General features: G+C 38.9%; 1 protein-coding gene and 1 long non-coding RNA gene across 3 annotated transcripts in view; one reads left to right on the forward strand and one right to left on the reverse strand.

Moving 5' to 3' along the window:
* Positions 1 to 723: 723 nt before the first annotated feature.
* LOC127501489 (NACHT, LRR and PYD domains-containing protein 12-like) lies at positions 724 to 27,404 on the forward strand. 2 transcript variants are annotated; one of them, XM_051873480.1, is made up of 11 exons: positions 724 to 856; positions 2,893 to 3,007; positions 3,789 to 3,848; positions 5,444 to 7,234; positions 7,414 to 7,587; positions 7,928 to 8,101; positions 13,465 to 13,638; positions 14,047 to 14,217; positions 14,677 to 14,850; positions 15,441 to 15,614; positions 24,726 to 27,404. In XM_051873480.1, exons 3-11 carry the CDS (start codon positions 3,799 to 3,801, stop codon positions 24,730 to 24,732), a joined length of 2,889 nt encoding a protein of 962 aa, XP_051729440.1. In that variant the 5' UTR covers positions 724 to 856; positions 2,893 to 3,007; positions 3,789 to 3,798; the 3' UTR covers positions 24,733 to 27,404. The 2 variants fall into 2 exon arrangements, with proteins under 2 accessions (XP_051729440.1, XP_051729442.1); XM_051873482.1 differs by lacking the exons at positions 724 to 856; positions 2,893 to 3,007 and having other exon boundaries at positions 3,384 to 3,848.
* The window catches only part of LOC127501499 (uncharacterized), a 36,195-nt gene continuing 14,175 nt past the window's right edge, over positions 5,590 to 27,609 (reverse strand). Inside the window, exon 3 of the long non-coding RNA XR_007926622.1 lies at positions 5,590 to 5,688. This is a non-coding gene — a long non-coding RNA (uncharacterized LOC127501499). The remainder of the gene's footprint in view (positions 5,689 to 27,609) is intronic.

Below are 27,609 nucleotides of genomic sequence, written 5' to 3' on the forward strand. Positions count from 1 at the left end.
ACTCTCGGCTGGGGATATGCACTCATAAAAATGATTTTTTGATGCTGTTCACTTTATTTAAACAACTTATTTTGATTCAACACCATTGTATTAGGTTTCTGGTTCAAATTTAATTGCTTCATGTTAAATTGACTTGAAACGATTACTTTTTGACTTAACTTGATGTTTTCATATTAAAATAAGTAAACTCAACCAGGACTCAGTCTAACAGGACTTTCACTTCCCATCATGCTTTGCAAAGGGGCTGATCTGGGAGAGTAAATGCTGAAATAAAATTTTATTTTAAGCAGTTTTTAGCAAGATGAGAAAATGGAGAGACTTTTTAATGTTTACTTTATATTATGTTGGTATTTAAAAGTTCCTGTTATGTTAATAGTTTTGGGGTTACCATTGTGGTGAAGTGTTGAGCTTGTGCTTGGGTTGAGGACCTGCTAACAAATATTCAAATTATTTTAGAAACTCTGGATTCAAAATAATCTTATTTGTGCATAATTATTAATATTCATGATATTAAACTTAATCCTTAAATATAAATCCTTCAAATGATTACTGATCTAAATTAGTGAGCTACTAGTCTCTCTCTCTTAACTGAACTGTTTATGAACTGGATCTGCTGGTTTTTGTTTTTTTCTCATCAAACAGGTATGGCAACTTTTGCTTCCAGAAGTGGAAGTATTTTCAGTGTTTTACTGCGTGCCATTTACACCAGGACTTAATAAGATTCTTTAACTCAGAAAAAACGAGCATCAAAGTGTTGAGTAGTAATATTTCTAGTTGCCTCTACAGGAATTTATGTTGTTGGGAAACACTTGATGAGAAAACATGAACATGTCAGGAACCTGTTTTTTTAATCATGGTGAGTGAACATTAGTTAGGTGAGCTGCTTTACTTCCTCATTAACTTAAGAAACCATGAATTACTTTCTTGAAGTATATTAAAAAATTTAAACATGAAGTAGCTCAAGAAACATGAATTTCTTAATTTTATCAATATGTTTGGGCTGGGGTTGGACATATAGGTCAATAGTTATAAAAATGACATTAATTATCAGTACAGATTGGTGAACATTACTTTTAATCATTACAACCTTCTACAAGCCACAACTAAACAATAAGGTAACAGACAAATAATGTGTAGTTTACATAATTGAATTACTGAAAAATTATAAGTAGGTAGACAAGGATGGTTGTAGATTTTTTTTCTCTTGATGTCTGTAATGTTTGTGTGAAAATTTTTTTAGCTACATGTCTCAAACAAATATATTTTTTTTAAATTTCTGTGTAAATGAATGTGAACTTGACATTGTGAAGTTCAAAGAGTAACATCAGATGCTGTGGGTTGAAATAATAGTAATAGAAAATCAGGGACATCAGTATAAATTTTGTACGTCTTTATTTTGTTAAAGGGGGGGTCTAATGCTATTTCATGCATTCTGATTTATTTACACTGTTAAAGAGTTGGATTTTCATGCTAAACATGGTACTAGTTTCAAAAAACGAGTTGGACGTATAACGTATTTCTGTGCCAAAAATACTCTTCAGATTGCTCACAAACTTCAGCCTTTTTTTTCGAGTATGGCCCTTTATTATGTAATAAAGGGCGGAATTCCTTGTACGGGCACTTCCCCCAAAAGAGCGCACGCGCACACATCGACCAGAGCGAGAGAGCATAAGCACGTCCATCAACACGCTTCATTCAGCTTTACGGAAGTCGTTGGCAGCACTGGACAGGACTTGCTCGAGAAAGATTTGTCACTTTGTTTTTAGACCACGAAATCAACAATGTCACCAAAGAAGTGTGTTTTTGGTTGTGAGGGAAAGATAACCTTGCTTCCCAAAAAACCCAGCGTTAAGTGGAGCTGAGAGATTTGTGCTCACTCATTACATTGATGCCACTGATGCGCTCTCAATATTTGTCATTAAAATAACCATAGAAACCGCCTTAAATTAACTATCAAAATATGGATGAAGTCACGTATGATAGTTGCAGTCATTTTTTTATTGGTAAAAATGAATGGAGAATATCTCGTGTTTTTCCGGGGCTGCTCGAGCCCTCAGGATCGGTGCTAATGGTTTTATAAACAAGGCCCAGTTCTACGCTGGATTTACAGATCGTTTGAAACTGTAAGGTGGAGTGGTCACAGCGACAATGATCCCGGTCATGAGTCAGAACTGCAGGTGGTAAGTGAAACTCATCAAATGTCTGTTTTGTTGGCAAGAGGCGCCTAAGTGGATATAATGTAAACAACACGAACCATAGTGAATTTATAAATTCATTATTCATCATTCAGTATACGCTATATATTCATTATAGTGATTCAAAAGTTATCCAGGGATAATGCGATGCTGTATTGTGTGTGTTTAAATACATTCAGCTGAGCATTGATAGCTTGCAGACGATTGCTACAGAAAAGCTGCGTGTGTTTGTGACTCTTTAGCTCCTCATGGCACGCCTCCAGGCGCTCGGCTGTTTTCGGAAAGACTCGGTACAGCGTATGTATCTTTTATAATTATATGATAAAACTAAAGATTTTTCGGAGATATGAAGGATGCACTACTACTCTATAGGTACTCAAGATTAACATGAGATTGGCAGAAACTGTGTGTGATACACCACCTTTAATCAAATTTACTGAAATATATACTTTCAAGAAACTCAACTCATTAGTGATATGTTGTCTCTGTCATATTCTGGTTTGGGGTATTATACAGTACTATACAGCAGTTGGACCCACTCAGGGTCTTTAAACACTGTCCAAAGACACCACAGATACATACTATCTTGAGCTTTTTTTTATTGATAGACAACATTCTGATCTAAAAAATTATTTTCATGTAAAATCAGCCAAATTAATTCTTGTCTCTCTGTTCTTTTGTTTCTATTCTATTAAAGTCAATTTGAGGGTGATAGATCAATTTTATCGGAGCCAAGCTGTGTGTCCATGAAGAGAGACCAGTCTATGATAAAGCCAATAACATTTAAGGGAATACACATCAGCTGATCTGAGGTACATTTCATAGATAGATAGACAGATAGATTGTTCTCTATGTGAGGTTTATTTACATGTAAAATCAACTATAGGGTCATTCTGTGTCAAAGCAACCAAATTTCAGAAGATTCCCTGAATTATTTATTCATTTATTTTTTTAAGAAAGACAAGCATTGTGATGAAAGACAAAATATTGTATTAAATGCCATGAACAAATATTTACTGAGTGATCCACTATTTTGTAGAGGACAGTCACAATTTTCAATTATCATTTTTGATGAATAAAGTTATGTTTCTAGTTTGAACATTATTTGTGCTTCAGACATTCCTCTTTAAATACAAGTAGTAGCTCTATGCAAAGTGACCCACATTTGGTTTTTGACCACTAAAAATGTGTGCAATTTAGCAATTTACTCCTGGAGTGACAGTGAGATCCTCATATCTCTGGAATTGAACCATATAGGGCCTTAAAAATTAGAGTCCCCTTTTTGAACTGTCACCATAGGCAATAAAGCAACAAGGATAGGTGAAGTCAAATTTTGCTAATAGATCTACCTATTTCTGTGTCATTTTGACCCCCGTGTACAAAATAGTGAATTACTCAGATAAATATTTAATGCTATGGATTAATGTTTACTTTCTTCTTCATTTATGAATTTCTTTCACCAGAAAAATAAATAAAAATTAACATGTTTGGCCAGGGTTGAGGTCACACGGAATGACTCTATATGAATTCTTGTTTCTGTTTTCTTTACTTACTTGTATAGTCTCTGTTTTGTCCATGTTTGTCTATAATTAGTGAACTGTCTATGGACACCCAAGGAATATTTAGGGGAAGACACATGTCATCTAATTTGAGGTACAACATTTCTGTCTAGACATAACATCTTGGTTACTGGTGTTACCCTCGCTCCCTGAAGGAGGGAACAGAGATGTTACATTGACACTGATGTAATGGGGTCTCGCCTGGGAGCCCAATCACCTCCAAGTGGTAACTAAATGAGCCAATGGACATCAGCCAGTGAGATTTGCATGCCAATCACACCTACCCAGATGTACAGACGTACAGACATACCCAGACGTACAGTAATATGACTGGCACTTCATTTATGTTTTGCTGAGGAGCTGAGGCAGGGATCCCAGCCATTCAGCGGTGGTTCAGTGCTGTGGCAGGGGGGACATAACGCCTCTGTTCCCTCCTTCAGGATGCTTGCAGGTCCCTCACCCTGTTGATGGAAGCGAGAGTGGTCAGGAGCATTGTCTTTAGAAACAAAATTTTAAGCTCGACTGATTTAAGCAACTCGAAGGGAGCTCTCTGTAGACTAGGAAGGACCACAGAGAGGTCCCAGGAGGGGATGAGGCGCAGTCTGGGAGGATTTAACCTCCTGGTGCCTCTCAGGAACCTGATGACCAGGTTGTGCTTTCCAAGTGACCTGGCATCAAGAGCATCGTGGTGTGCTGCAATGGTGGTAACAAAGACTTTCATGATGAAGGGGAACAGCCTCTGCTCCAAACTCTCTTGCAAGAAAGAAAACACTTCCTGCTGGGAAGAACACCACTGTGTGAACAGACTCCATTTCAAAGCATAAGCACACCTGGTAGAGGGGGCTCTAGCTTGAGTGAAAGTGCCACTGGTGGGAGGCCACTTAAGTCCTCCGCGTCCCATACAGAGACCACACGTAGAGGTTCCAGAGGTCCAGACGTGGTGCGCTGTCCCTGAAAAAGCAGGTCATTCCAAATCGATTCCAGTTCAGCTGGACCACCTGGGGTTGGAGTCTCCATTCTCCCATGAGCGTGAGCTGTCATGAGAGCACGTCGTCTGCATGATTGAGCTCGCCCCGGATATGAACAGCATGCAACAACTTGAGCTGCCGCTGACTCCAGAGGTGAAGATGGCAGGTGAGTTGTGACAAGCGACGTGAGCGTACCCCGCTTTGTTGCATTGTTGTCCATGCAGACCAACACATGCTTGCCCTGAAGCAATGGTCAAAACCGGTGCAGGGTGAACAGGACTGCCAGCAACTCCAAGCAATTGGTATGCCAGTGCAGTCAAGGTCCTCTCCAGGAGCCCGAAGCTGCATGCTCATTGCACACAGTGCCCCAACCTGTTCTAGAGGCATCTGTTGTAACAACAACATGCCTAGACACTTGTTCTAAGGGCACTCCGGCCTGTAGAAAAGCAAGGTCTGACCAGGTGCTGAATGTCTGACGACAGCATGGTGTGATGGCCACACGGAGTGTGCCATGGTGCCATGCCCATCTCAGGGCATGCAAATCTCACTGGCCAATGTCCATTGGCTTATTTAGTTACCACTTGGAGGTGATTGGGCTCCCAGGCGAGAACCAATTATGTCAGTATTGACGTATCAACGAATGTGACTGACTGAATAGGAACAATATTTTACCATCACTTTTCCTTCTTTGATTTTGTAATCTAACAACTGATTCTTTCAGTGGTGATTTTCAACTAGTCCAAAGCACATTTAAATCAAATCTGCTGAAGAAGTTTCAGTGTCTGTATGAAGGAACAGCAAAGCAGGGAAACCCAACACTCCTGAATGAGATCTACACAGAGCTCTACATCACAGAGAGTGAAAGTGGAGAGATCAATAATGAGCATGAGGTGAGACAGATTGAGACACTATCCAGGAAAGGAGCAACAGAGGACACACCAATAAAATGCAATGACATCTTTAGACCTTTACCTGGACAAGACAAACCCATCAGAACTGTGCTGACAAAGGGAGTCGCTGGCATTGGAAAAACAGTCTCTGTGCAGAAGTTCATTGTGGACTGGGCTGAGGGGAAAGAGAATCAAGATGTCCAGCTCACATTTCCACTTCCTTTCAGAGAGCTCAACTTGATGAAGGACAAAACACTCAGTCTTTCAGATCTTCTTCATGTTTTTTTCCCTGAAACAAAAGAAACTGAAATATCCAGTAAAGAATATAAAGTGTTGTTCATCTTTGATGGTCTGGATGAGTGTCGTCTGTCTCTGAACTTTAAGAGCAAAGTGAAACTGTGTAATATATCTGAATCAGCCTCAGTGGACGTGCTTCTGATGAACCTCATTGCGGGGAATCTGCTTCCCTCTGCTCTCATCTGGATCACCTCCAGACCCGCTGCAGCTGATTTCATCCCCTCTGAGTGTGTCCATCGAGTGACAGAGGTACGAGGCTTCAATGAGCCACAGAAGAAGGAATACTTCAGGAAGAGAATCAGTGATCGGAGTCTGGCCAGTACAATCATCACACACCTGAAGTCATCAAGGAGCCTCCACATCATGTGCCACATCCCAGTGTTCTGCTGGATCTCTGCCACTGTTCTAGAGAAGATGTTTAGTGAAGTAGAGAGTGGAGAGATTCCCAAGACACTCACTCAAATGTACACACACTTCCTGATCATTCAGTTCAACATAAAACAAGAGAAGGACTATGAGAAGACAGATGAAGACATGATTGCCAAACTGGGGAAACTGGCTTTTCAGCAGCTAGTGAAAGGCAACCTTATCTTCTATGAGGACAACCTGAGAGAGTGTGGCATTGATGTGACAGAAGCATCAGTGTACTCAGGATTGTGCACTCAGATCTTCAGAGAGGAGTTTGGCTTGTATCAGGGGAAAGTCTTCTGCTTTGTTCACCTGAGCATCCAGGAACATCTAGCAGCTCTATATGCACACATTTACTTTATAAAGAAGAACAGAAATGCGTTTTTCCAAATCACCAAACCAAGTTATTTGTCTAAGGTTTTAAACCGAAAGAAATGTCATTCAATATCTGAGTTTCATAAGAGAGCTCTGGATGAGGCTTTACAGAGTAAGAATGGACATCTGGACCTTTTCCTGCGTTTCCTTTTGGGTCTCTCATTGGAGTCCAATCAGACTCTCTTACAAGAACTACTGACAAAGACAGGAAGCTGCTCATACAACAAAGAGGAAACAGTTCAGTACATCAAACAGAAAATCAGGGAGAATTGCTCTCCAGAGAGATCCATCAATTTGTTCCACTGTCTGAATGAACTGGGTGATGATTCACTGGTGCAGGAGATCCAAGATTATCTGAAATCTGGAAAAATAAGAGAAGCCAAACTCTCATCTTCACAGTGGTCAGCTCTGGTTTATGTGTTGCTGACATCAGAGCAGAAGATGGATGTTTTTGATCTAAAAAAGTTTACTGGAGCACAAAATACAGCAGATGAGATTCTTCAGAAACTGCTGCCTGTGGTTAAAGAATCCAGATCAGTGCAGTAAGTCACACTGACAACAATCACTACACTGATAAAACATGATCACATTTATGATTTTATCATGTGCTTTCTAACCAAGGTAACAAAGTACTGCCTCTATAAATCACAGTTGTAGTTTGCACATTTTACTCTATAATTGCAGCTGGTATCAGTTCACCATGCATCTTTAATTTTTACAGGTTGACTGGTTGTGGTGTCACAGATGAAGGTTGTGCTGCTCTGGCTTCAGCTTTGAGATCAATCCCCTCACACCTGAGAGAACTGAATCTGTCTGGAAATAAACTAGGAGCATCAGGAGTGAATCTGCTCTCTGATGGACTGAAGTATCCACATTGTAAACTGGAAACAATGTGGTAAGACTGAGTAAAATTCCCCACATTCTCATTAATGAATGATATACAATAATACAGAAAACTAAAAATATGCCCTGTCAGATAACTGAAGATATTTTAATCTTCATTAGGTTCTTTACAAAGTGTCTGATAGTGTAAATGTAATTGGGTGATAAATAAGATTTTTTACATTATTATGATATTGAAACTAACCCGCTTAAGCAGCATGTAGAAGCGGGTCTGAACCTTAGACTGAACCGGTTAATCGTGCCTTGGAGTCTCTATCTGATAGTGAAGTTCCTGCTTATCTGAACTGTAGATCATGAACTGAGAGATTGAAGAGTGTCATTTTCCTCTACAGGTTGAGTTATTGTTGTGTCACAGATGAAGGTTGTGCTGCTCTGGCTTCAGCTCTGAGATCAAACCCCTCACACCTGAGAAAACTGGATCTGACTGGAAATAAAATAGGAGACTCAGGAGTGAATCTGCTCTCTGATGCACTGAAGGATCCTCACTGTAAACTGGAAACACTGGGGTAAGGTTGAATAAATGTGTCAACATCCTCTATTTTCCTTATATGGTCAATAATGAACAACAATGAACTTATAGATGATTGATGATTGATTCTTTCAAAGTTTTTGACAGTTTTGACTTACTAATACTTATATGTAATGGATAAACCACGTCTAGCTATGCATTCAGGGCGATACAAGACCCCTCTGTTTCGAGCCGGGGTCCTGATTAGCCTTTCAGGTTTAATTTGTGATGAGAACCGTCTGAATGTATATCATCCTGCTTATTATAAACCTACTTGCCACATAAGTAAATAATTAGACACAAAATATTGATTTGAGTTTAAATATCTTATCACAAAACTCAGTGCCTCCACAAAGTAAAATGTTCCTAACAAGCAAATTTGAACCAAGACAAACAAGCTCAAACAAGATGAACATTTAAGGGATAATATACAGTCATAACACTTATTACACAGCTTTTCACTAAATGAATAATTTTGGGGACATGAAATATTTATTTTAGTTAAAACTGTTTCAAAATGTTACATGTGTATTATAATCCATTACAGCAGGGGTGTCCAATCCAGCTCATGGATGGCAACGTCCTGCAGAGTTTAGCTCCAACCAGCTCCAACACATTTGCCTGGAAGTTTCTAGTTCGTCTGAAGACCTTGATTCGTTTGTTCAGGTGTGTTTAATTAGGGTTGGAGATAAATTCTGCAGAACAGTGACTGTTGAAAATCCCTATGACACTACTGATGTCACTGAAGTCCTGCCCACTTTTGACAGCTGCAGCCTGTTGTAACTCCAATTAGTGGCTTTTAAAGAATGGTTGCTTATGTAAAGCAGTTTTCTCTTTGTTCTTGTCTTTGCTGCTCAGGAATACTATCCATCCTAAATAGTATGTGATATTAGTAATATTCAATACTATTTAGAGCAGATAAGGTGGATAGTATGAACATTGTGATGCAGGCCAAGCCTCCAGTCTACCTTGAGGATTATGAGAGGACACGTCCTAGTTCAAAGCCCCCTCAAACCAGTCATTCAGTTTCCTCAGCCCCAGTCCAGAGCAGTACTGGATCTATTGCAGAGTCATTCTGAACCTTGTACCCTGTCCTACTGGAGATTAAAGAGGAGGAAGGAGTTGAAGGAGTTTGTTATGGAATTGGGCCAAAGTGTGAAGCAGATAAATAGTAAAGTTAATTGAAGGTATTCTTCAGCAAGTTCTTGGTCATCTGAAGCAAGTAGCCAACATTTATCTGCACCGTCCTCATGTAATATAGACTTGCTTTCCCCTTTTTACTGTGACAGAGTCAGCTGCAGTATGAAGAGCTGCCCAAGCTGCAGAATTATCTGCAAGAGTGGCATAATGAGCAAGTTATTTTTGAGTTAAAGTCACCGCCATGTGTGAGTAGAGAGTCTTCTTTGCCTCCACCTCCTCCCTCTATGGTACCAACTCCTCAGCCTCAGATAAATACTAATTTGAGTGCTCTGCAAATGAATCAAGGCTCCATTGATGTGAACGTTGTTAAACATTCAGTCTTAATGCAAATACTCTCCATTCAAAGCTCCCATGTTGCCCATCTGTTTACTTTGGAGGGAAGCTTACAGCCTTCGGTCAGTCAGTTTATGCTCCCTATATTACCTGCTCTAAATCCTTGGGTTGATATGCATCAGCATCTATCAGAACAATCCCATGCATCTAGACCTGTAGTGCAACCACCAATACCTCTTTGGGCTTTGAATCCCCCATTGTTTGGCCCAGTATATCCTGGATTTTGGCCACCAGTAGCAAGCCATATGTATCCAAGCCATTTGTCAGTTCCAATGAAAGGGAAAGGGAAGTTGATATATCAAGAAAATGTTTCGACTGGCCCAGTGGTAGTGCAAACTACTTTTCAAGATGTTCAGTCTTCATTTCAGTCAGCTATACCGAGTCTAACTTCTCCCTTGTCTGTGTACTCAACTGGATTCGTTCTGATACCTGTCGCTACAAAGTATTTGTTACTAATCACATTACTGAAATCCTAGAGCACTTTACTCCTGAACAATGGCGCTATGTTGACATGAACAGCAATCCAGCTGATGACATTACCAGAGGCAAGCGCCTTACCGATCTAGCCAAGTTTAACCATTGGAGTCAAGGCCCTTCTTTCCTTTATTCTGACCAAGATCAGTGGCCAAGATTCCCTGACAGGATTGAGGACTACAGAGCTAAGAAAGCCTTTGTTTTGTGGCCTCACTAATGCTGGAGAGAGAACTCTTTGACTTTAGATGTTCAGCAATATAAATCGTGGAATGAGTTCATCAAGCTATGGCAGCCAACCCTGAAAACTCTTCTCTTGTCAAGGCTCAGACTGAACTTCTCTTGTTGTGACAGACCCAAAGAAAGGATTTTACAAAGGAGTATGGTGCACTGAGAGTGGGAAAGAGTGTTCCATCTAGTAGTCAATTTTGTAACCTTTCACCTGAGTTTGATCCCATTACTGAAGTTCTTCGAGTAGGAGGGCGACTTCGATATAGTCAAGACTTAGCCTTTGACACTATTTATCCAATTATTCTTGATTTCAAATATGTTGTTACTCAACTTTTGATTGCTGATGTAGATGACAAGTTGGGTCATCCTGAAGCGGAATAAGTTTATGCTCATCTTAGGTGCTATTATTGGATCTTAAAAGGTAGACAAGTTGTAGACAAGTATCAAAGAACCAAGTGTCTGGAATGTGCCAAATGGAAAGGTAAAACAACCATGCCTAGGATGGCTGATCTCCCCTCCTCTAAGCTCAGTCTATTCAAGCCTCCCTTCTGGTCTACAGGAATGGACTGTTTTTGGGCCATTTATTATCAAGTGTGGTCACAAGACTGAGAAGAGATAGGGGCTACTTTTCAAAGGTCAAACCACTATGTGTGTTCATTTAGAACTGCTGACTAGTCTTGATGCTGATAGTTTTTTGATGGCATGACATTGCTTTGTAGCTCACTGAGGACAACCTTATGAAGTGATCAGCGATCAAGGAACTTATTTTCATGGGGGTGAAAGTGAGCTGAAAAGTGCCTTTGACCAGCTAAGTCTAGTCTTGCAGGAAAAGTTGTGAAATTGTGAAATTAAATGAAATTTTGGAGGAATGTGGGAGAGGGAAATCTGATCTGTCAAGGCTGCACTTCGAGCTACCTTAGGAAGTCAAGTTGTAACAGAAGAGGTCCTAACAACTGTATTGGTTTAAGTACTACATAATTATTTTAAGCTGCAATGCATGCTAGGAACTGGCACATCATTGTTGAATGTAAAAATGTTTGTTCAGATAACTCAATTTGGATAGTTGGGACAACATTTGGACAAGTTTTGGACAAATACTTGAGAATCTAAGTAAGGTCAAAAAAAAAAAAAAAAAAAACTTTTGTTAGGTTATGTCCTCTGCTCCCTGCAATGAGCTTGTTCTGACTTCAGGATCTTTCCACTATAGACAGTGACACTGAGTAGCATGGCTCTCTGTGAGCCTCCTTGGTGGAACTATCTTTAAAATGGAACTATCTTTAAAATTGTTAGGCCTCCTCTCGCTCTAGAGAGTCATCCTGCTGAGGCCTCCACTCCCCAAAGCTCCGTTTGGATAGAAATATCGAGTTGTCAGGCTCTTTGCGAGCCTCCTTGGTAAGCAGTCCTTAGCATAGAGCATAGTTAGGCTTCCTCTCACTATAAAGGGTTGTTATGCTGAAGCCTGCACTCTAAGAGTTCCGTGGAGGCAGCGGACTGGGTTGTAGGCTCTTTTTGAGCTTCCCTGGTTAACTGTCTTCAAGGTGGGCATTGCTAGGTCTCCTCTCGCTTTAAAGAGTCATCCGGCTGAGACCTCTGCCCCCAGAGCTCCACCTGGATTGCAATATTGAGTTGCTGAGCCCTCGGTTCCAAGAATAGTCAGCATTCCCCATTAGCATCCTAGGACGCAGTGTCTCGTTGCCCTTCTCAGGGAACCATGGTTACATTCATAACCTGAGAGGTGCATGCATGCATTATTGGACAGTACATTAACAAATTTTGTATATTATATTTTATGTTATATATTTAACACATTCAAAACCTACATCTGAGCAGAAATTTGTGAACCAAAGCTTCATTAATGAGGCAGTATTTTACAGCAAACACTTCATAAACTTTCCAAAACAGGCCAATCAAATCTTGTCTAAACATTCATATTACTTTTATAACATATTATATATCATATTTGTGTTAGGACCGGGAACTGTGACTCTGGATCAGTCCCATATAAATGTACATCTTATAATTTAATACATTGCTTATAACAAAGACACTTTATATTTCAGTCAGTTTCACTCATCTCTGTCAGTATAGCAATTTGGGGAAAGCCAAACTAGTCAATAGGTAAGTCAATAGGTAAAAAAATAAAAAAATAAAAAAATCATGTTTACTAATGTAAGTAAGAATGAATAACTTACCCGTTAAAGGTTGCACTTTATCTTACAGTGCCATAGTTACATTGTAATTACTCAAATAAGTACTGAGTACTATTAATTAACTACATGTACTTACTATAGAATTACAGTTAGGGTTAGGGTTTGGTTTAGGGTTAGTTACTTGTAATTATGCATAATTTACTGTTATTACTATAGTAAGTACATGTAGTAATGTGTAACTACAGCACTGTAAAATAAAGTGTTACCCCGTTAAATACACTGGATTAAGTCACTCCTCAAAATGAAACTGAAACCACAGTCGCACTGTTATTCTATGGTAAATTCTTCTAAGATTATTCTTTACCCCATCCCAAAACGATGTAACGTAAATTAATCTGATGAAACTTGATGCGTTTTATCGAGTTGATGTGGGCGTTGACTCTTTTTGCATGGATTGCCGCAGACCATTACCGTAGACGTGTTCACATTAACGAATAATAAGCTTACACAAGAACGACGGACCTCTCTTTTCATACAGATTGCATAAACAGAGAATATTTGTTTTCATTTAGACACTTAATAGACACTTAAATGTATGTGCTCCAAAAAAAAAAGTCCACAGAGACTGAGACAGTAAAAAGCACACCCTGTTTATTTTCTTTATTTTACAAAAGCGCAATGATTTGTTTTGATTTTAAGTGGACACATATAAAAGTAGACCCTTTACTTTTACATTCAGTTTCGAACGATGTACTGCCTTTATCTGTATGACCATAAATTATGGAATATTTTAAGTAAATTTCATCATAAAAATCCTTCAAAACATGCAGGCATTTTCGTCGACCCTAAAGGGTTAAATTAGACTGGACCTGTTAATCATGTTGTGGTTTAAGTCTCTTTCTCATTGTGAGGTTCTTGCTTATCTGAGCTATAGATCTTGAACTGAGACCCTGAAGACTGTCAATGTTCTCTACAGGTTGATTGATTGTGGTATCACAGATGAAGGCTGTGATACTCCGGCTTCAGCACTGAGATCAAACCCCTCACACCTGAGAAAACTGAGTCTGTCATTGAATAAATTAAAAGACTCAGGAGTGAGTCTGCTTTCTGCTGGACTGAAGGATCCTCACTGTAAACTGGAGAAACTGTGGTAAGATTGTATAAATTTCATCCTACATCCTCCTTCATTTTCCTACTGTGAAATAATGAGCAAAATTAAAACAAAAACTAAACAAGTCTTACAAATTATCTGCAAGGTAATTGTAGATGATTTTATCTTTATTAGATTCTTTCCAAAGTGTTTGACATAATTTTTCAATATTAATGATATTATAAACATGATCGGATGATGTAAAAGATGTGACAAGTGTGTTCAAATTATACAGATATGTTGAGAATTTTGGGGTACTTCAAAAAATTTAAAATTCTGGTCTGAACTTTTGACTGGATTTGTTAATTGTGTCGTGGATAAAGTCTCAATTTCTGATTGTAAAGTTCCTGATTATCTGAGCTGTAGATCCTGAATTGAGAGACTGAACAGTGCCATTGTTCTCTACAGGTTGAGTGATTGTTGCATTACAAATGAAGGTTGTGCTGTTCTGGCCTTAGCTCTGAGATTAAACCCACACCTGAGGGAACTGGATCTGTCATGGAATAAACTAAGAGATTCAGGAGTGACTCTGCTTTTTGATGAACTGAAGGATCCTCACTGTAAACTTGAGATACTGAAGTAAGATTGTGTAAATGTTTCAACATCGTCTTCCATTGTCCTTCTGTGGTGAATAATAAAATAAAATTTAAAACAAAAACTAAACACGGCTAAAAAATGATCTGCTAGATAATTAAAGATGATTTAAACTTTATTAGATTCTTTCCAATTAGATTCTTTCCAACATGATTTTAAAATATTAATGATAGTATAAACGCAATTAGATGATGTAAAGATTTGACAAGTGTGTTTATATCATACAGATATGTTGAGAATTTTACGGTACTACAAAAAATGTAAGATTCTCACATTTTTATGATATAGAAACTAACCTGCTCAAGCAGCATGTAGAAGTGGGTCTGGACCTTAGATTGGACCTGTTAATCATGTCTTGGATTAAGTCTCTCTTTCTATAGTTCCTGCTTATCTGAGCTGTAGATCCTGAACTGAGAGCCTGAAGAGAGTCGTTGTTCTCTACAGGTTGTATGATTGTGGTGTTACAGATGAAGGCTGTGCTGCTCTGGCTTCAGTTCTGAGATCAAACCCCTCACACCTGAGAGATCTGGATCTGAAAGGAAATAAACTAAGAGATTCAGGAGTGAATCTGCTCTCTGATGGACTGAAGTATCCTCACTGTAAACTGGAGAAACTGAAGTGAGAATGCATAAAAGTCACCACATTCTCATTCTCCTCCTACTGGGGTTAATGAATGATATACAATAAAATGAAATTTACACAGAAACTAAAACTGTCCTGTCAGATAACTGGAGATGTTGTTTTAATCTGCATTAGGTTCTTTACAAAGTATTTGATATCATTTTACATACTGTCTGAAGTGACAAATGACCACCTTGTCACTTAGAGGTGTTGTAGGGTTGGTATTGACACGTGAGATCCAAACAAGATGCTTCCAGTATAGTATTGTATTTATCAAATTTATTCATCACAAAACTCACAGATGACATTTTAAACTCACAGTTCCATTACACCTCACTTCTCTTACTCCCTAGCTATCTATACTAATTAAACCCACACTCCACCCAGTGTCCAACAATGGAATTACAACATACATTCAAAAGATCATAATGGCTCTTACACTGTCTTTATGATAATATAGACATAATTTGGTGATGCAAAAGATTTTAAAAATTTTAATGATATTGAAACAAACCCTCTCAAGCATGTAAAAGTGGGTCTGATCCTTAAACTGGATCTGTTGAGTGAAGTGTCATTGTTCTCTACAGGCTGAGTGATTGTGATGTTACAGATGAAGGTTGTGCTGCTCTGGCTTCAGCTCTGAAATCAAACCCCTCACACCTGAGACAACTGGATCTGTCATTGAATAAACTAAGAGCTTCAGGAGTGAAGCTTCTTTCTGACCTGAAAAATGATCCACATTATAAACTGGAGACGTTTTTGTGAGTAGTGATGATTAAAACTTTTCATATTTTAATTGAAAGTTAATTTAGTTTCTTCTTAGGTTACTTTCCTGGTAATTGTGACTGACACACTATAAGTTCATTTATTTATTTTTCAAATTAATTTGTTCTATAATTAGAAATGTATGTCAACATGTTGTGTCTTATACTTTGTTTTCTTTTAAATTGTAGTAGATTCTTTAACTGAAACATTAACACTAAAATAAAATAAACTAAATGCTTGTAAAATTAAGATGTTGTCAGGACTTGCTAACTGCGATGTTAGCAGCATGTGTTTTTGCTTCTTTATGATATTAAGAAATACAGTAGGTTGTTATCAGCATAATTGTCTTTAATTAATAATGAAAATACCTCAATATAAAAATATAAAATACAGTCTATTCCGCACTCAAGCACACACATAAAGCTTGCCACAAAGAACCGGCAAAAGTAATAATTATGAATGTTTAAAAAATAGCAAGGAGACGTTTTAATTGTTTATTAATCAACTAGTGTTTTCTGTGTCAGTGTCAGCTGAAAAGATGTAGTTGACGACACTGACTCGCCATCTCTGCAGTGCACACGCCGAGAGAGAAGTGCACATTTCATAGGGATTGCATAATCAGAGAGTGGCCTATTTCTTTTCGTTTGGAAAGTAGACATTTCAAGCCTTCTATAGATATATGTGTCATTTCTGTGAGAGTTTCGGTTCATTTATGAGACGTGCTCCAGTTCATGCAAAACACAAGTGATCGCACCGGCGCCTCCATGTCATGATTTTTGTCTGCTATGTTTGCTTCTTAAATCCAGGCAATTGGTTGATGAAACATTGATTAAAATTAAGATACATTTTATATGAAACAAAATTCACTTTAAAGAAAGGCTTTCTACAAAAAACAAAAATTAAGCGGTCAAAATCATGTCTGACCCACTCCTTGTGTCTCGATATATTCGCATCTTATGAATATGTATCCTATCTTACTCATGCTGTTCACTTTTCACAATCAACATAGATGAAATTAAAAATGACATTATAATATTTAAACATAAATTTGAAACTAAATAGGTTTTCTTTAATGGCTACAACACGTAAAGTACAGTACAGAGAAATTAACGTAAATTAAAATGATTTAACAGATGTGACCCAAGTGTCACATCTTTCCAATCACCTGCTTATTTAAAAAAAAATGCTTCAATGAGGGCCTTTTTTCATGCTGAAGTAAATTTAAAATAATAATAAAAATAGTCTGCCCAGTCCGGGGCCCCTGCACACTGCAGCCCATGCAAGCCTGTGCATTCACCCTCTGGGGTCTGAGGATTTTCGGGGCCCTGGAGAAGTTTTGACATGCCCTGACATTTGTGCTTTTTTCAGTTGTTCATAAACATATTAATGGAAGAAGTGTCATTACACTGTATTCAGCACGAACTTGGCTACCATAATATGTGAGCAACATGTATGTACATGTTTGTATTTTTGAAGGAATAAAGTTTATGCGTGGTTATTGAAAAAACAAAAAACTTAAGTCACTGAAATAAGGCCACAAAACTAATATTATATATGTGTTCACAAGACTTCTGGGTATTGGAGGTTGTAGACTAGAGTTTTTGCTTCAAAATGATGTAAAAATTATCCTGCCTACTTGTTCATATAAAACAATATATTGATTTTAATTTTTATCAAGAAACACAGTGTGCATGGAGGTGTGAATCTTCATGAATAATGCTGTGATTCCCACCTGAGAAGACAAAGACCCACATAATGACCTGCATAATGACCCGCATAATGAGCCCTTTCAGTCAGGAAGGCTATGTGAAAAAAACCCTCTGTGAACATGCTGATAAAAGTATTAACGTTAATATAATGTCCACTCTTGACAAAAAAACATGATCTTTGTCATCTCATGCATGCACGTATTATTGCACATGTGAAGAAAAGTTTGTTTAGGCCTGTTATAGTTTAAATTACAGTACCAGTCAAAAAATTGGACGCATTACTATTATAATGTTTTTAAAAGAAGTCTCTACCAAAAGAATTCTAACCAAATAATGGTTTTCTATTTTAATATACTTTAAAATATAATGTATTTCTGTGATGAAAAGCATCTGAACATTAATGTTACCTCTATGGCATTTCATGTAGGCTATTATATTTGTTATATTATATAGCCTAAATGTTAATGTGCAGTTGACAAACTATACATCATTAAAAAGATCTAAGACTCAAGCTTCACGTTTTGACCTCTGTTTTACTCTTATAGTGACCGTAATTTGTTAATAGCCTATGCGTCAGGAGTTATGAATATGAAAAACTGAGTCGTTACCCTTGACAAAACAACATCCATCAGGGCTTTTAGCTTAAAAGCATGCACATTGGGAGAAATATTGATGGATTCTCATACCTCCACGATGAAGCTACACCACCTCCCAACCTCCCAGACTATCTGTTAGGAGAGGAGCCTTTCTGACTAAAAACAGAGAAGTCGCAATTCAGACTTGATTTTTGCTTGAACTCCATAAAGTTTTTTTTTTTTTTTTTTAACAGAACTGCTGTTGATATTCCGATTTGAATTATACAGATGTAAATTCAGTCATACTGTTGGCTAAAATCTGTTCCTTAAAGGTTTTTTTTAAGCGATCCTGGGTGGAGTAACTTCCTGTTGACGTTCGAAGTGTTGTCAAACAAAACAGAGGCTAGCTAGACCCTCCCTCCTCCTCCTCCTCCTCCTCCTCCCCCTCCCCCTCCATGAAATGCAATAATAATAGCAAGATAACGTTAGCTTCGCGTTTCACAGTGAGCATAAACAACGGCTCCGTCGTAAACAAATTTAGTCAAAGTTGTCAATAGGCTATAAACGAATTCATAACAAACAGTGGGTGAAAACAATCCTTATTTGTGTTTATATCCTTGTGTTGGTTAGGCGAACATGAACGTCCATTTAGAATAACAAAAAAATGGTTTAACTCACCTGTCCAGCAAAAAAAAGAGCCACCTGAATGTCGGATTGGAAGCCCTTCTGCCGCCGGAGTTCTCGCCACCTTTCATAGGCTTTTCCTATGTAAATTCGGGACTTTCCGCGTTCCTTCTCCTTTTCCCATTTCTTTTCCAGGTGTTCATTAGAACGTCGTCTCTTTGGTAGTGTGTCGGCCATATCAAGATCACATAATTCGAACTTCCCTCTTTATGCTTCTCTCTTCTACACACCCCCCTTCATGTGCACGCGCACTAACCCCAAAACTCCACCCCCAAATCATTCTTGTCGGTTATTGGCTGGAGCACTGTTTATTATGTTTCGTGGTCCAGACTGCACCAGTTTGTTTTTGTTGCCATTTTTGGAGCTTGTGGTGACTACAGAGACCGCGTTTTTTTTACAGTGTGTTCAGGGGACAGGCAGCTAGCGGATAGTGAGGAGATGTTTGCTGTATGTGACAAAAAATGTTTTGGTCTAAAAACGTGTGACATCGCTTAGAGCACCTTTAATGTAAAATGGAAATGCATGGTAATTTTATAAACATGTTTACAACAAACAATACGGTGTAACTTAACGTGTTTTAAGACTGCAGGAGACAAATCTCTCTGCATTAATCAAATAAATAAATAAATAAATAAATAAATAAATAAAGAGTAGGCCTATGAATGAAGAACGCTGGAGTGTGTCCGCAGGAGAGAAGCGCTCTTCATTCGTCTCGTTCCGCAATAGTAAAAATAATCAGCATCATTGCACATATTCTTTTCACTGACTGCGAGATATGATGGTCTTGTGGTGTATTTTTTGTTTATTATAGTGTTGTGCTGTGTTCAAATCCTGATCACTGATCGTGCTGCTCCCCCGAGGAATATCCTACTGTTGCCCATCGAAGGCTATTGTCATCTCTATTTTAAACTTTTGATTCTATTTTTTTCTGTTCTAAAAGTGAGTTCTATTCTGCTTAAAATTTACTTTCATTAAATTTAACTAATTCTGCTGTAATATTATATTATGCTGTAATTCTGTTTTATTCTTTTTTTCCGTTCTAAAAGTTTGTTCTATTTTTTTTTTTACATATTTAATCAGTCTCATTCGTTTCAAAATAATAATAAAAAAGAGCTGTTTTCTTAATAATAAACAGATAGCCAAACAGAGATAGCCTATATAACAGTTCATACAAATAGGTGAACATGTATATGATCGTTTGTTCAAACAACATTAACCATTGTTAACCAATTTTATTTCTTCATTTAATAATAAAATGATGAGGCCTAATTTATAACCTTAACCTGTAGATCAACTCCACCAAATCTTTGTTTGTTTCATTATTGTATAGTAAAAGTCAATAGCTCTTGTTTTGATTTCTCATGTGTGTTGTAGGCTTATAAAGTACTAGGATTTGGAAATTACCATCATTTTGGTATTTCATTCTTATTGTTAATTTATGACTTATGAATTTATGAGCATGCAGAGAGAAAGAGTATTCCTCACGATAATGGCTGCATGTGTCTGCTGCGACGTGCAAGAGTTGTTACCGTACACACATCATTCATTCTTTTTTATTTCTTCTTCATTATACATTTTGACTTGTTTTATTTCGTATCATTGTGTGTTTAAAGTAATTCATTTTGTTATTTGTTATGCAATGATATATTCGCAGTCTATAGCCTATTTATAACATTTTTTTAACTGAATGCTATAACTGTATATTCAGCATATTATACCTAACCTGCGTTTGTATCTTTGTATATTTAATGAATAAACGAGTCATTAAAACAAGTTTTCATTATGACAGCGTGATATGTTTAAATGATGTTGATCAATAACACCTAATAATCAACAACGAATTGGAGCGGCATCGGTTAGATCATTTTAAAACGTCAAATATCCGTCAAATTATAGATTTTAAAGTCATCTCTCTCTGATATTGTCACTCACGCTGTGTTGAAGATCAAATACGAACACGAAGATGAAGAGAGAAGGCAATCTTTAATAAATCCAAAGGTAAATCCAAACAAGAGCTTAACACACATGTATACATGGACGATACCTGACAAGGGTGAACAGAAACAAGGGAACTTAAGTACGAGTGCAAATGAGGTGATGATGACATACAGCTGACAGTGATGACTAAATCAAAAACCATGACAATGACCTAGTGGCGGGAAATGGTGCAGGCAGGAAAACAAAGTCCAAAACAGAGTGAAACTGTGACAGTACGCCCCCTCCCGGAAAGGCGCGACCTTGTGCCGACAGAGGAATGGAGGAGGCTTAGGTGGAGGACGAGAGTCCAGGAGAGGGATGGAGTGAAAAGTCCAGGGAGGTGCAGGTGGCGTGATCCAATGGGTGGCCTTGAACAGGGGCAGGCTGATGGTACCCCAGTGCACAACCAGGGCTGCACTCCACGGCGGCATCGCTGGAGGGAGGAGCCATGGAGGAAGACAGCTGGATGACGTTATGGCGATGGCAGGAGGCGATGTCGACATGGGATATGGAGCCCACTGCGTAGCCAGAGAGCCGATGAAGCGACAGGACACTGATGACCTCGACAACCGCAACGGAGCCGCAGCAACGACCCCCAGAGGTGGAAGCAGGGATCCGGAGGGCTGAGGTTGAGCTGGAGCGACCGAAGGTGGAGGTGGAGCCTGAGGGAGGGCGGAGCTAGCCGCAGCCGACGGGGTGGGGGGCGGAGGGCAGTGAACGGCCCGCAAGTCCTTGGCGAAGGTAGAGCGAAGTCCGACTGAGGCGAAGCCGACATACCGAGGAAGTCCAGCGAGGCCGACTGCCCGATGGTCACTGCTGCCATCGAGGGTGGAAGAAGCGCAGGCGTGAGAGTCAGGACGTCGGGTCGAAGTGGAGTGGAGGCCGGAGGCGGAGCCATGGGCTCCCGAAGCCCAGGAAGAGGTGACTCAAAACAGTCCAGCAGTGTAACCGCGCCACTGAGAGGAGGATGAGGTGGAACAGAGGGGCTGATGGGAGACAGCGATGACAGGGTAGTAGAACTGGTTGGGGACTGAAGAGGATCTTGAAGGGTAATACAGAAGCCAACAAGAAATAAAACAGTTTCAATGACATTTTGGAGAGGTGGTGGGAGAGGGAGGTTGGGTGGGGACAGAGAATTAGGGACATGACTGACAGATTCTGATGATGATGGGTCAAAAAGTTCAATTTCTCCAAAATGAAAGTTCGCCAGTGTTGAAACCAGAAACTCACTCTCAGCAGCGGGAGGGTGGGCGGGGCTCACTTCCATGCCCTCGATATCCACTAGAACTCCCTCAGCGATAGATGGTGCAGCCGGCTCGCACACCTGGTCAGACACATGTTGCTCAGGCTCCATTGCGTTGTTCAGCTCGGTCGCTCCCAGAGGCGCTGACTCGAACGTCGCGGCGGAGTCACTCACGTGGCCTGTGGTGGGCTCATGCTGCCGATCGTCGTCGTCTGGGTGGTATAGGTTGTGCACTGGGTTAGGAGAAGTCCATGAAGCTCCCTCGAGGACCCCTCCCAGATAACTGCGCTCTTGTGGACGTGTTGAGTCCAGCGATCAGGAACGAGCATAAGCAGTCATCTGGGAAGGTTGTTAGATGGGCCAGGTTCAAATAATCCTCCAAATGTCTTTTGAGGGAGCTATCTCCCTGTACAAGGCACATGAGGCGAACAGCAGGGAAGTCCATGGTGATGGGGAAAAAACAAAAAGTCCCAAAAAACACACATACAAAAAAAAAAAAAAAACACAGGAACACACCGCTAATCACTTTTTAGGTCAGGTATTCTGTCACTCACGCTGTGTTGAAGGTCAAATACGAACACGAAGATGAAGAGAGAAGGCAATCTTTAATAAATCCAAAGGTAAATCCAAACAAGAGCTTAACACACACGTATACATGAATGATACCCGACATGGGTGAACAGAAACAAGGGAACTTAAGTACGAGTGCAAATGAGGTGATGGTGACATACAGCTGACAGTGATGACTAAATCAAAAACCATGACAACGACCTAGTGGCGGGAAATGGTGCAGGCAGGAAAACAAAGTCCAAAATAGAGTGAAACTGTCACAGATATAGACTGGTGTATATTTATTTATGGATCCAACACTATTACGTTGGTGCATATTAATTTTTTTTTTTATGTGGAGAGTGGAAAGTAATAATACTGCATGTTATGGAGGCGCCAGCGCCATCACTTGCATTTTTTCCTGATAATGAAATAACTTAAAATAATACATTTTTGGTTATATAATTAAGAGTAATAGATCATTTGGAACTGTAAATACTTTGTCTTATTTCTTATTTATTAAAACTCACAATCACAACAAAATGTTGTGCTTTTGTAAAATAAAGAAAACAAATGGATGCCCTTTCTGTCTCTGTGTACTGGAGGACATCTCAACCTGTCTCAACTGAAAGTCAGCTTATGCTTGCCTCACAGACATGAGAAATATGTCCATTGAAAGCTTGAAATGTCTACTTTTAAATGAACCAATTCATATAAAAATAAAATAGGCAACTGTCTGATTATGTAATCCATATATGAAAGTTGCATTTCTCTCTAAAGGAATCAGCGAAAAGGAATTCATCTTTACAGCCGACACGGACTCAGAAAACACTAGTTATTATTAAAAAAAATTAAAATTTCAAATTTTTCCCTGACACATTCACAATCATTAGGCTACTTTTGCCGGTGCTTTGCAGCAAGCTTTATGTGTGCTTTATGCTTTATGCGCGCAGACTAAATCAGCCTACGCCTCTATATTTTAAGGGCTCATTGTGGTTTATTATATTAATGTAATAAGCTATAAACGTGCGAGTAGTTGACTAATGGCTTAAATGAACGGGGGAAGCCATATTAAATACCCATTAGAGGTCTCTGTTAAATTTTTTTTATGCATTTCCACGTCCACGTCCATAACAGATTTTTCCTCCGAAATGCAAAAACAAAAATTGAAATAAAACCAATGCTTTATGTTCTGTGAAGAGCCAACCCTTCTCCATTCGGCAGATATTGCTTTTGGTTTGTGCATTGTAATTCACAGAGAGTCTACAAAATATGTTCAGTCCGTAACGCATGTGTAGCCTATTTCCCTCATCTAAAATATAAAGAATTATATTTTTTCTGATATCTGGACTGTATTTTCAGGTGTTTTGAAAAATATAAACAGATGATTCAATATATTGGTTATGAATACATTTGAGAATTAATATTTCAAGTTCAGATTGCAAATGTCACGTCCATAACGCTGGAATTGCTCGAACAACTATTTATTTATTTATTTGCTAGTAGGCCTACTTTGTGTATTTAAATATCAGAAACATAAATAAACCTTATATGACTGTAAACACTGAACAGTTGTGATCTTTGGTTGAGATAAATGATAAATGAGCTATAGAGCAAACGAATTTAGCAACTGATGACATTTGGCACTGACCGTTCTAATCACACTGGTGTGATTGTATCAAATGTAAAAAAATAAATTTTATTAATGTTTGTGTTTTGTAAGCTGCAGTGCATTTAAATTTAATTTGCCTTATAAATCTGAGAGGGTGCGTGCCTCCTCGGTTTGACTATGTAACAGTTCACTCTTCTTACAAATAATATTATGTGAACTGGTGAATTTGTATAGATTGTTTGTCTAAACAACATTAACCACGTTTTCCCCCCTTATAACATAAATGTTGCGTTTTTATTATTGTTGATTTATGACTTCAGCTCTACTTACATTTCAAAATGCAACAACTGCAGCTGTTTAGCAAAATGTCCTTTTGCGGCACCTGGCGGTCATTTCGCAAATGACTTTGAAATGCGACTGGTTTATTTTTGCCTCGGTGGCTTTGCTGCGACGGGTAACTCGGCGGGAATAGGCATTCTGGTTGGCTACCATCTGTACTTTCTTTGTCATAAATAAAACTGACCCAATGAAATAGAAAGAGGACAGTCATACAGGATTATAGATAAGGGTCAAGGGTTATCATTCATGGTGATTTGGATGCAAAATCAAAATCTGAATGTTTAAAAACAGCTTTAACAATGATGTTTCACAGTGTTATATTATAATCTCTCTCTTATTAGTCTAAGTAATTTCTTTTAGCTGGTCTAAAGTGGTTAGTGCAATAATGTCACATACATTTGTCTCTGTTTTACTTACAGGTTTTAGATATTAGTCTAACCTTCTCTGGATCAACTGATGGTGAATAAAGAGCCACTACAGACACATCACATTCAACATACAGTAATCAACAGACACAAACCCATAGTGATCATCACACACAGATGTGTTTGTGTAACTTTCCAGAATGATTCAATGCTTCATCCAAAGTCAAACAAGGAAACCTTTTGTTTCTTCTTGAGAAGTGATTTTGGTTCTGGGCCCCTGTAACACTGTTACCCCTGTCCTATGGCCTGCATGTGTGCAGAGTGAAGAATGATTGTTTACATATATCATTCACTGTCTAATACTTATCATATCTGTATAACCTGTAAAAATGTAAGAAAGTTAAATGATTGTGTACATTGTTTTATAATTGTAGCATCTGGAACATTTGGACACACAATTATTCATTAATAAATTAATAATCCAACAGACGTCTCAAAACCGTATCAAGCAAAAGTCCAAGTAGGCCCAAGTAGACTCCGAGATGTCTGCCCTCCCACTAATCATTATCAGCTTTTACTCCCCCTTTGCCAACACTAGTCCAGCAATTAGTGGACCTTAGACACATTCCAGGTCAGGGAAGGTAGCCACGTGCAAAACCAGAAGGAATGCAAATGCGTTAACTCTCACTCAATTTCGCTTTTGAAACACACATAATGCCCATAAAATGGACTCCACCCCATTCATTCATAGAAATCCTTCTATGAGGGAACAGGCATGTTTCCTGAACATTGTGTGAATTTCCTTCATTATTCCCAGACATTATTCTCAGACAATCTCTCGCAAACCAATGTTCTCTTTCATGATACCTTTTGATTTTGCGCTGACTACAGAAAGGTAAACAGTGCAACCAAACCCGACTCATTTCCTTTACCCTGGATAGAGGATTGTATAGACCGCGCTGGTTCTGCATGTTTTGTGACCAAATTAGACCTGTTAAAAGGCTACTGGCAGGTGTCTCTGACAGCTCGTGCATCAGAAATTTCTGCATTCGTCACGCTGGATAATTTTTTCCAATATTCCGCTCCAGCCATTTTTCAGCGCCTGATGCAAAAGGTATTGTCCGGTGTGAAAAATTGTGAAGCGTATCTACATGATGTGGTGGTTTATTCCAGTTCTTGGGAAAACCATTTACGATCGTTGCGGGAAGTGTTCCTTCGTCTGTCAAATGCTCCTCTAACTATTAACTTGGCTAAGTGTGAATTTGGGAAAGCAACGGTCACATATCTGGGTAAACAAGTGGGCCAAGGTCATGTACGTCCCATTGATGCCAAGGTGATGGCAATTTTGGAGTTCCCTGTCCTTAAAACAAAGAGAGAACTGCATCGTTTTTTGGGAATGGTTGGCTATTATAGGGGATTCTGTAAGAATTTTGCTACGGTTGTGTCTTCACTTACAGACTTGCTAAGTTCATCCAGAGTTTTTCGCTGGAATGCAGATTGTGAGGTTGCATTTAAGGCTGCCAAAGATCTTCTATGCAATGCCCCAGTCCTCTCCACCCCTAATTTCACCCGTCCATTCAAATCGGAGGTGGACGCAAGTGCTTTAGCAGCAGGTGCTGTGTTGATTCAGGATGGTGAAACAGGAATTGATCATCCAATAAGTTATTTCTCGAGGAAATTTTCAGGAGCACAACGCAACTACAGTACAATCGAGAAAGAAGCCCTCGCATTACTCCTAGCCCTTCAATATTTTGAAGTTTATATTGGTGGAAGTTCTGTACCAGTAGTAGTATATACTGACCATAACCCCCTAGTCTTCCTTTTGCGAATGTCTAACTCAAATCAAAGGCTAATGAGGTGGGCATTAATGGTTCAAAATTTCAACCTTGAAATACGCCACAAGAAGAGTAGTGAGAATGTGTTGGCAGATGCTCTTTCCCGTGTCTATCAAAGTTAATTTATGTGTATAAAATATGTCAAAACAAAAGAAAAGAATCCCTGTTTTGACTTTTGATGGGTGGGAGTGTTACGTCAGAGGACGTATTGTTGTTTTCCTCCCCCCTTTTCCCTGTTTGTGGAGATGTGCGTGTGCGTGTCTCTCTCTCTCTCTCTCTCTCTCTCTCTCTCTCTCTCTCGCTCTCAAGTAGCTCCGCCATGATTGGACGTATTCGAGACGTACCCAGGGATTGGCAGACTCGAGTGGAACGTTCCTTTGAAAAACGCCCGGGATGCAGACGTGGCGGAGGGGAGAGTGATGTTGGCGTGTTGTAGCTACTGAGAGGGTGTTATTGATATAGCTGGCTTGTGATATCAGTGAGATCTAAATCATGTATATTATTTAAGGTTGTCACCAATTCTTATTCACTTCTATAAAGCACTCTCATTTTGATTTTTGACCATATTGTTTTCATTTGTTTATAAATCTTTTTGTTTCTTTATTGTGGCAGTTGTGTTGCCATTGTCTGTAAATATTGTATATACAATATTTTCCTTGATCACTGAAGCGGTAGGGGTTGGGTGCCTTTTTCTTTTGTGTACATCTTTTCTCCTGTGTTGAGGTAGCCAGGAAGTTAGGTAAAGACCACTGTATTTTCTTTTTCTTTTTTTTTTTTTTTTACAGGGTTTAGTTAGTAATAATTCGGGTTTAGTTTAGTGGCCGTTTTGTTTATTGTTTTGGCCTTGCCCAGCCCTGAAGAAACTGCTTCATTCATGTTTGTTTTGTGACGAAACTAAACGGAAAAATAAAAAAAAAAGAGAAAGAAATTGTTGAAACTGATTTTTCCTGAACATTTTATTTATGCTGCTTCCCTGACCTAGACCAGGGTCGTAACAATTGTTCATTATGTTTATTTTAATTTAAAAGCAACATGACTTAAATTACATCCAGTTTATCGAGTGTGCGCACGAGTGTGAATCCCGCGATATCCACCTTTGATCT

Source organism: Ctenopharyngodon idella, chromosome 19 (genome assembly GCF_019924925.1).
Source record: "Ctenopharyngodon idella isolate HZGC_01 chromosome 19, HZGC01, whole genome shotgun sequence".
NCBI classification, from domain to species: Eukaryota; Metazoa; Chordata; class Actinopteri; order Cypriniformes; family Xenocyprididae; genus Ctenopharyngodon; species Ctenopharyngodon idella.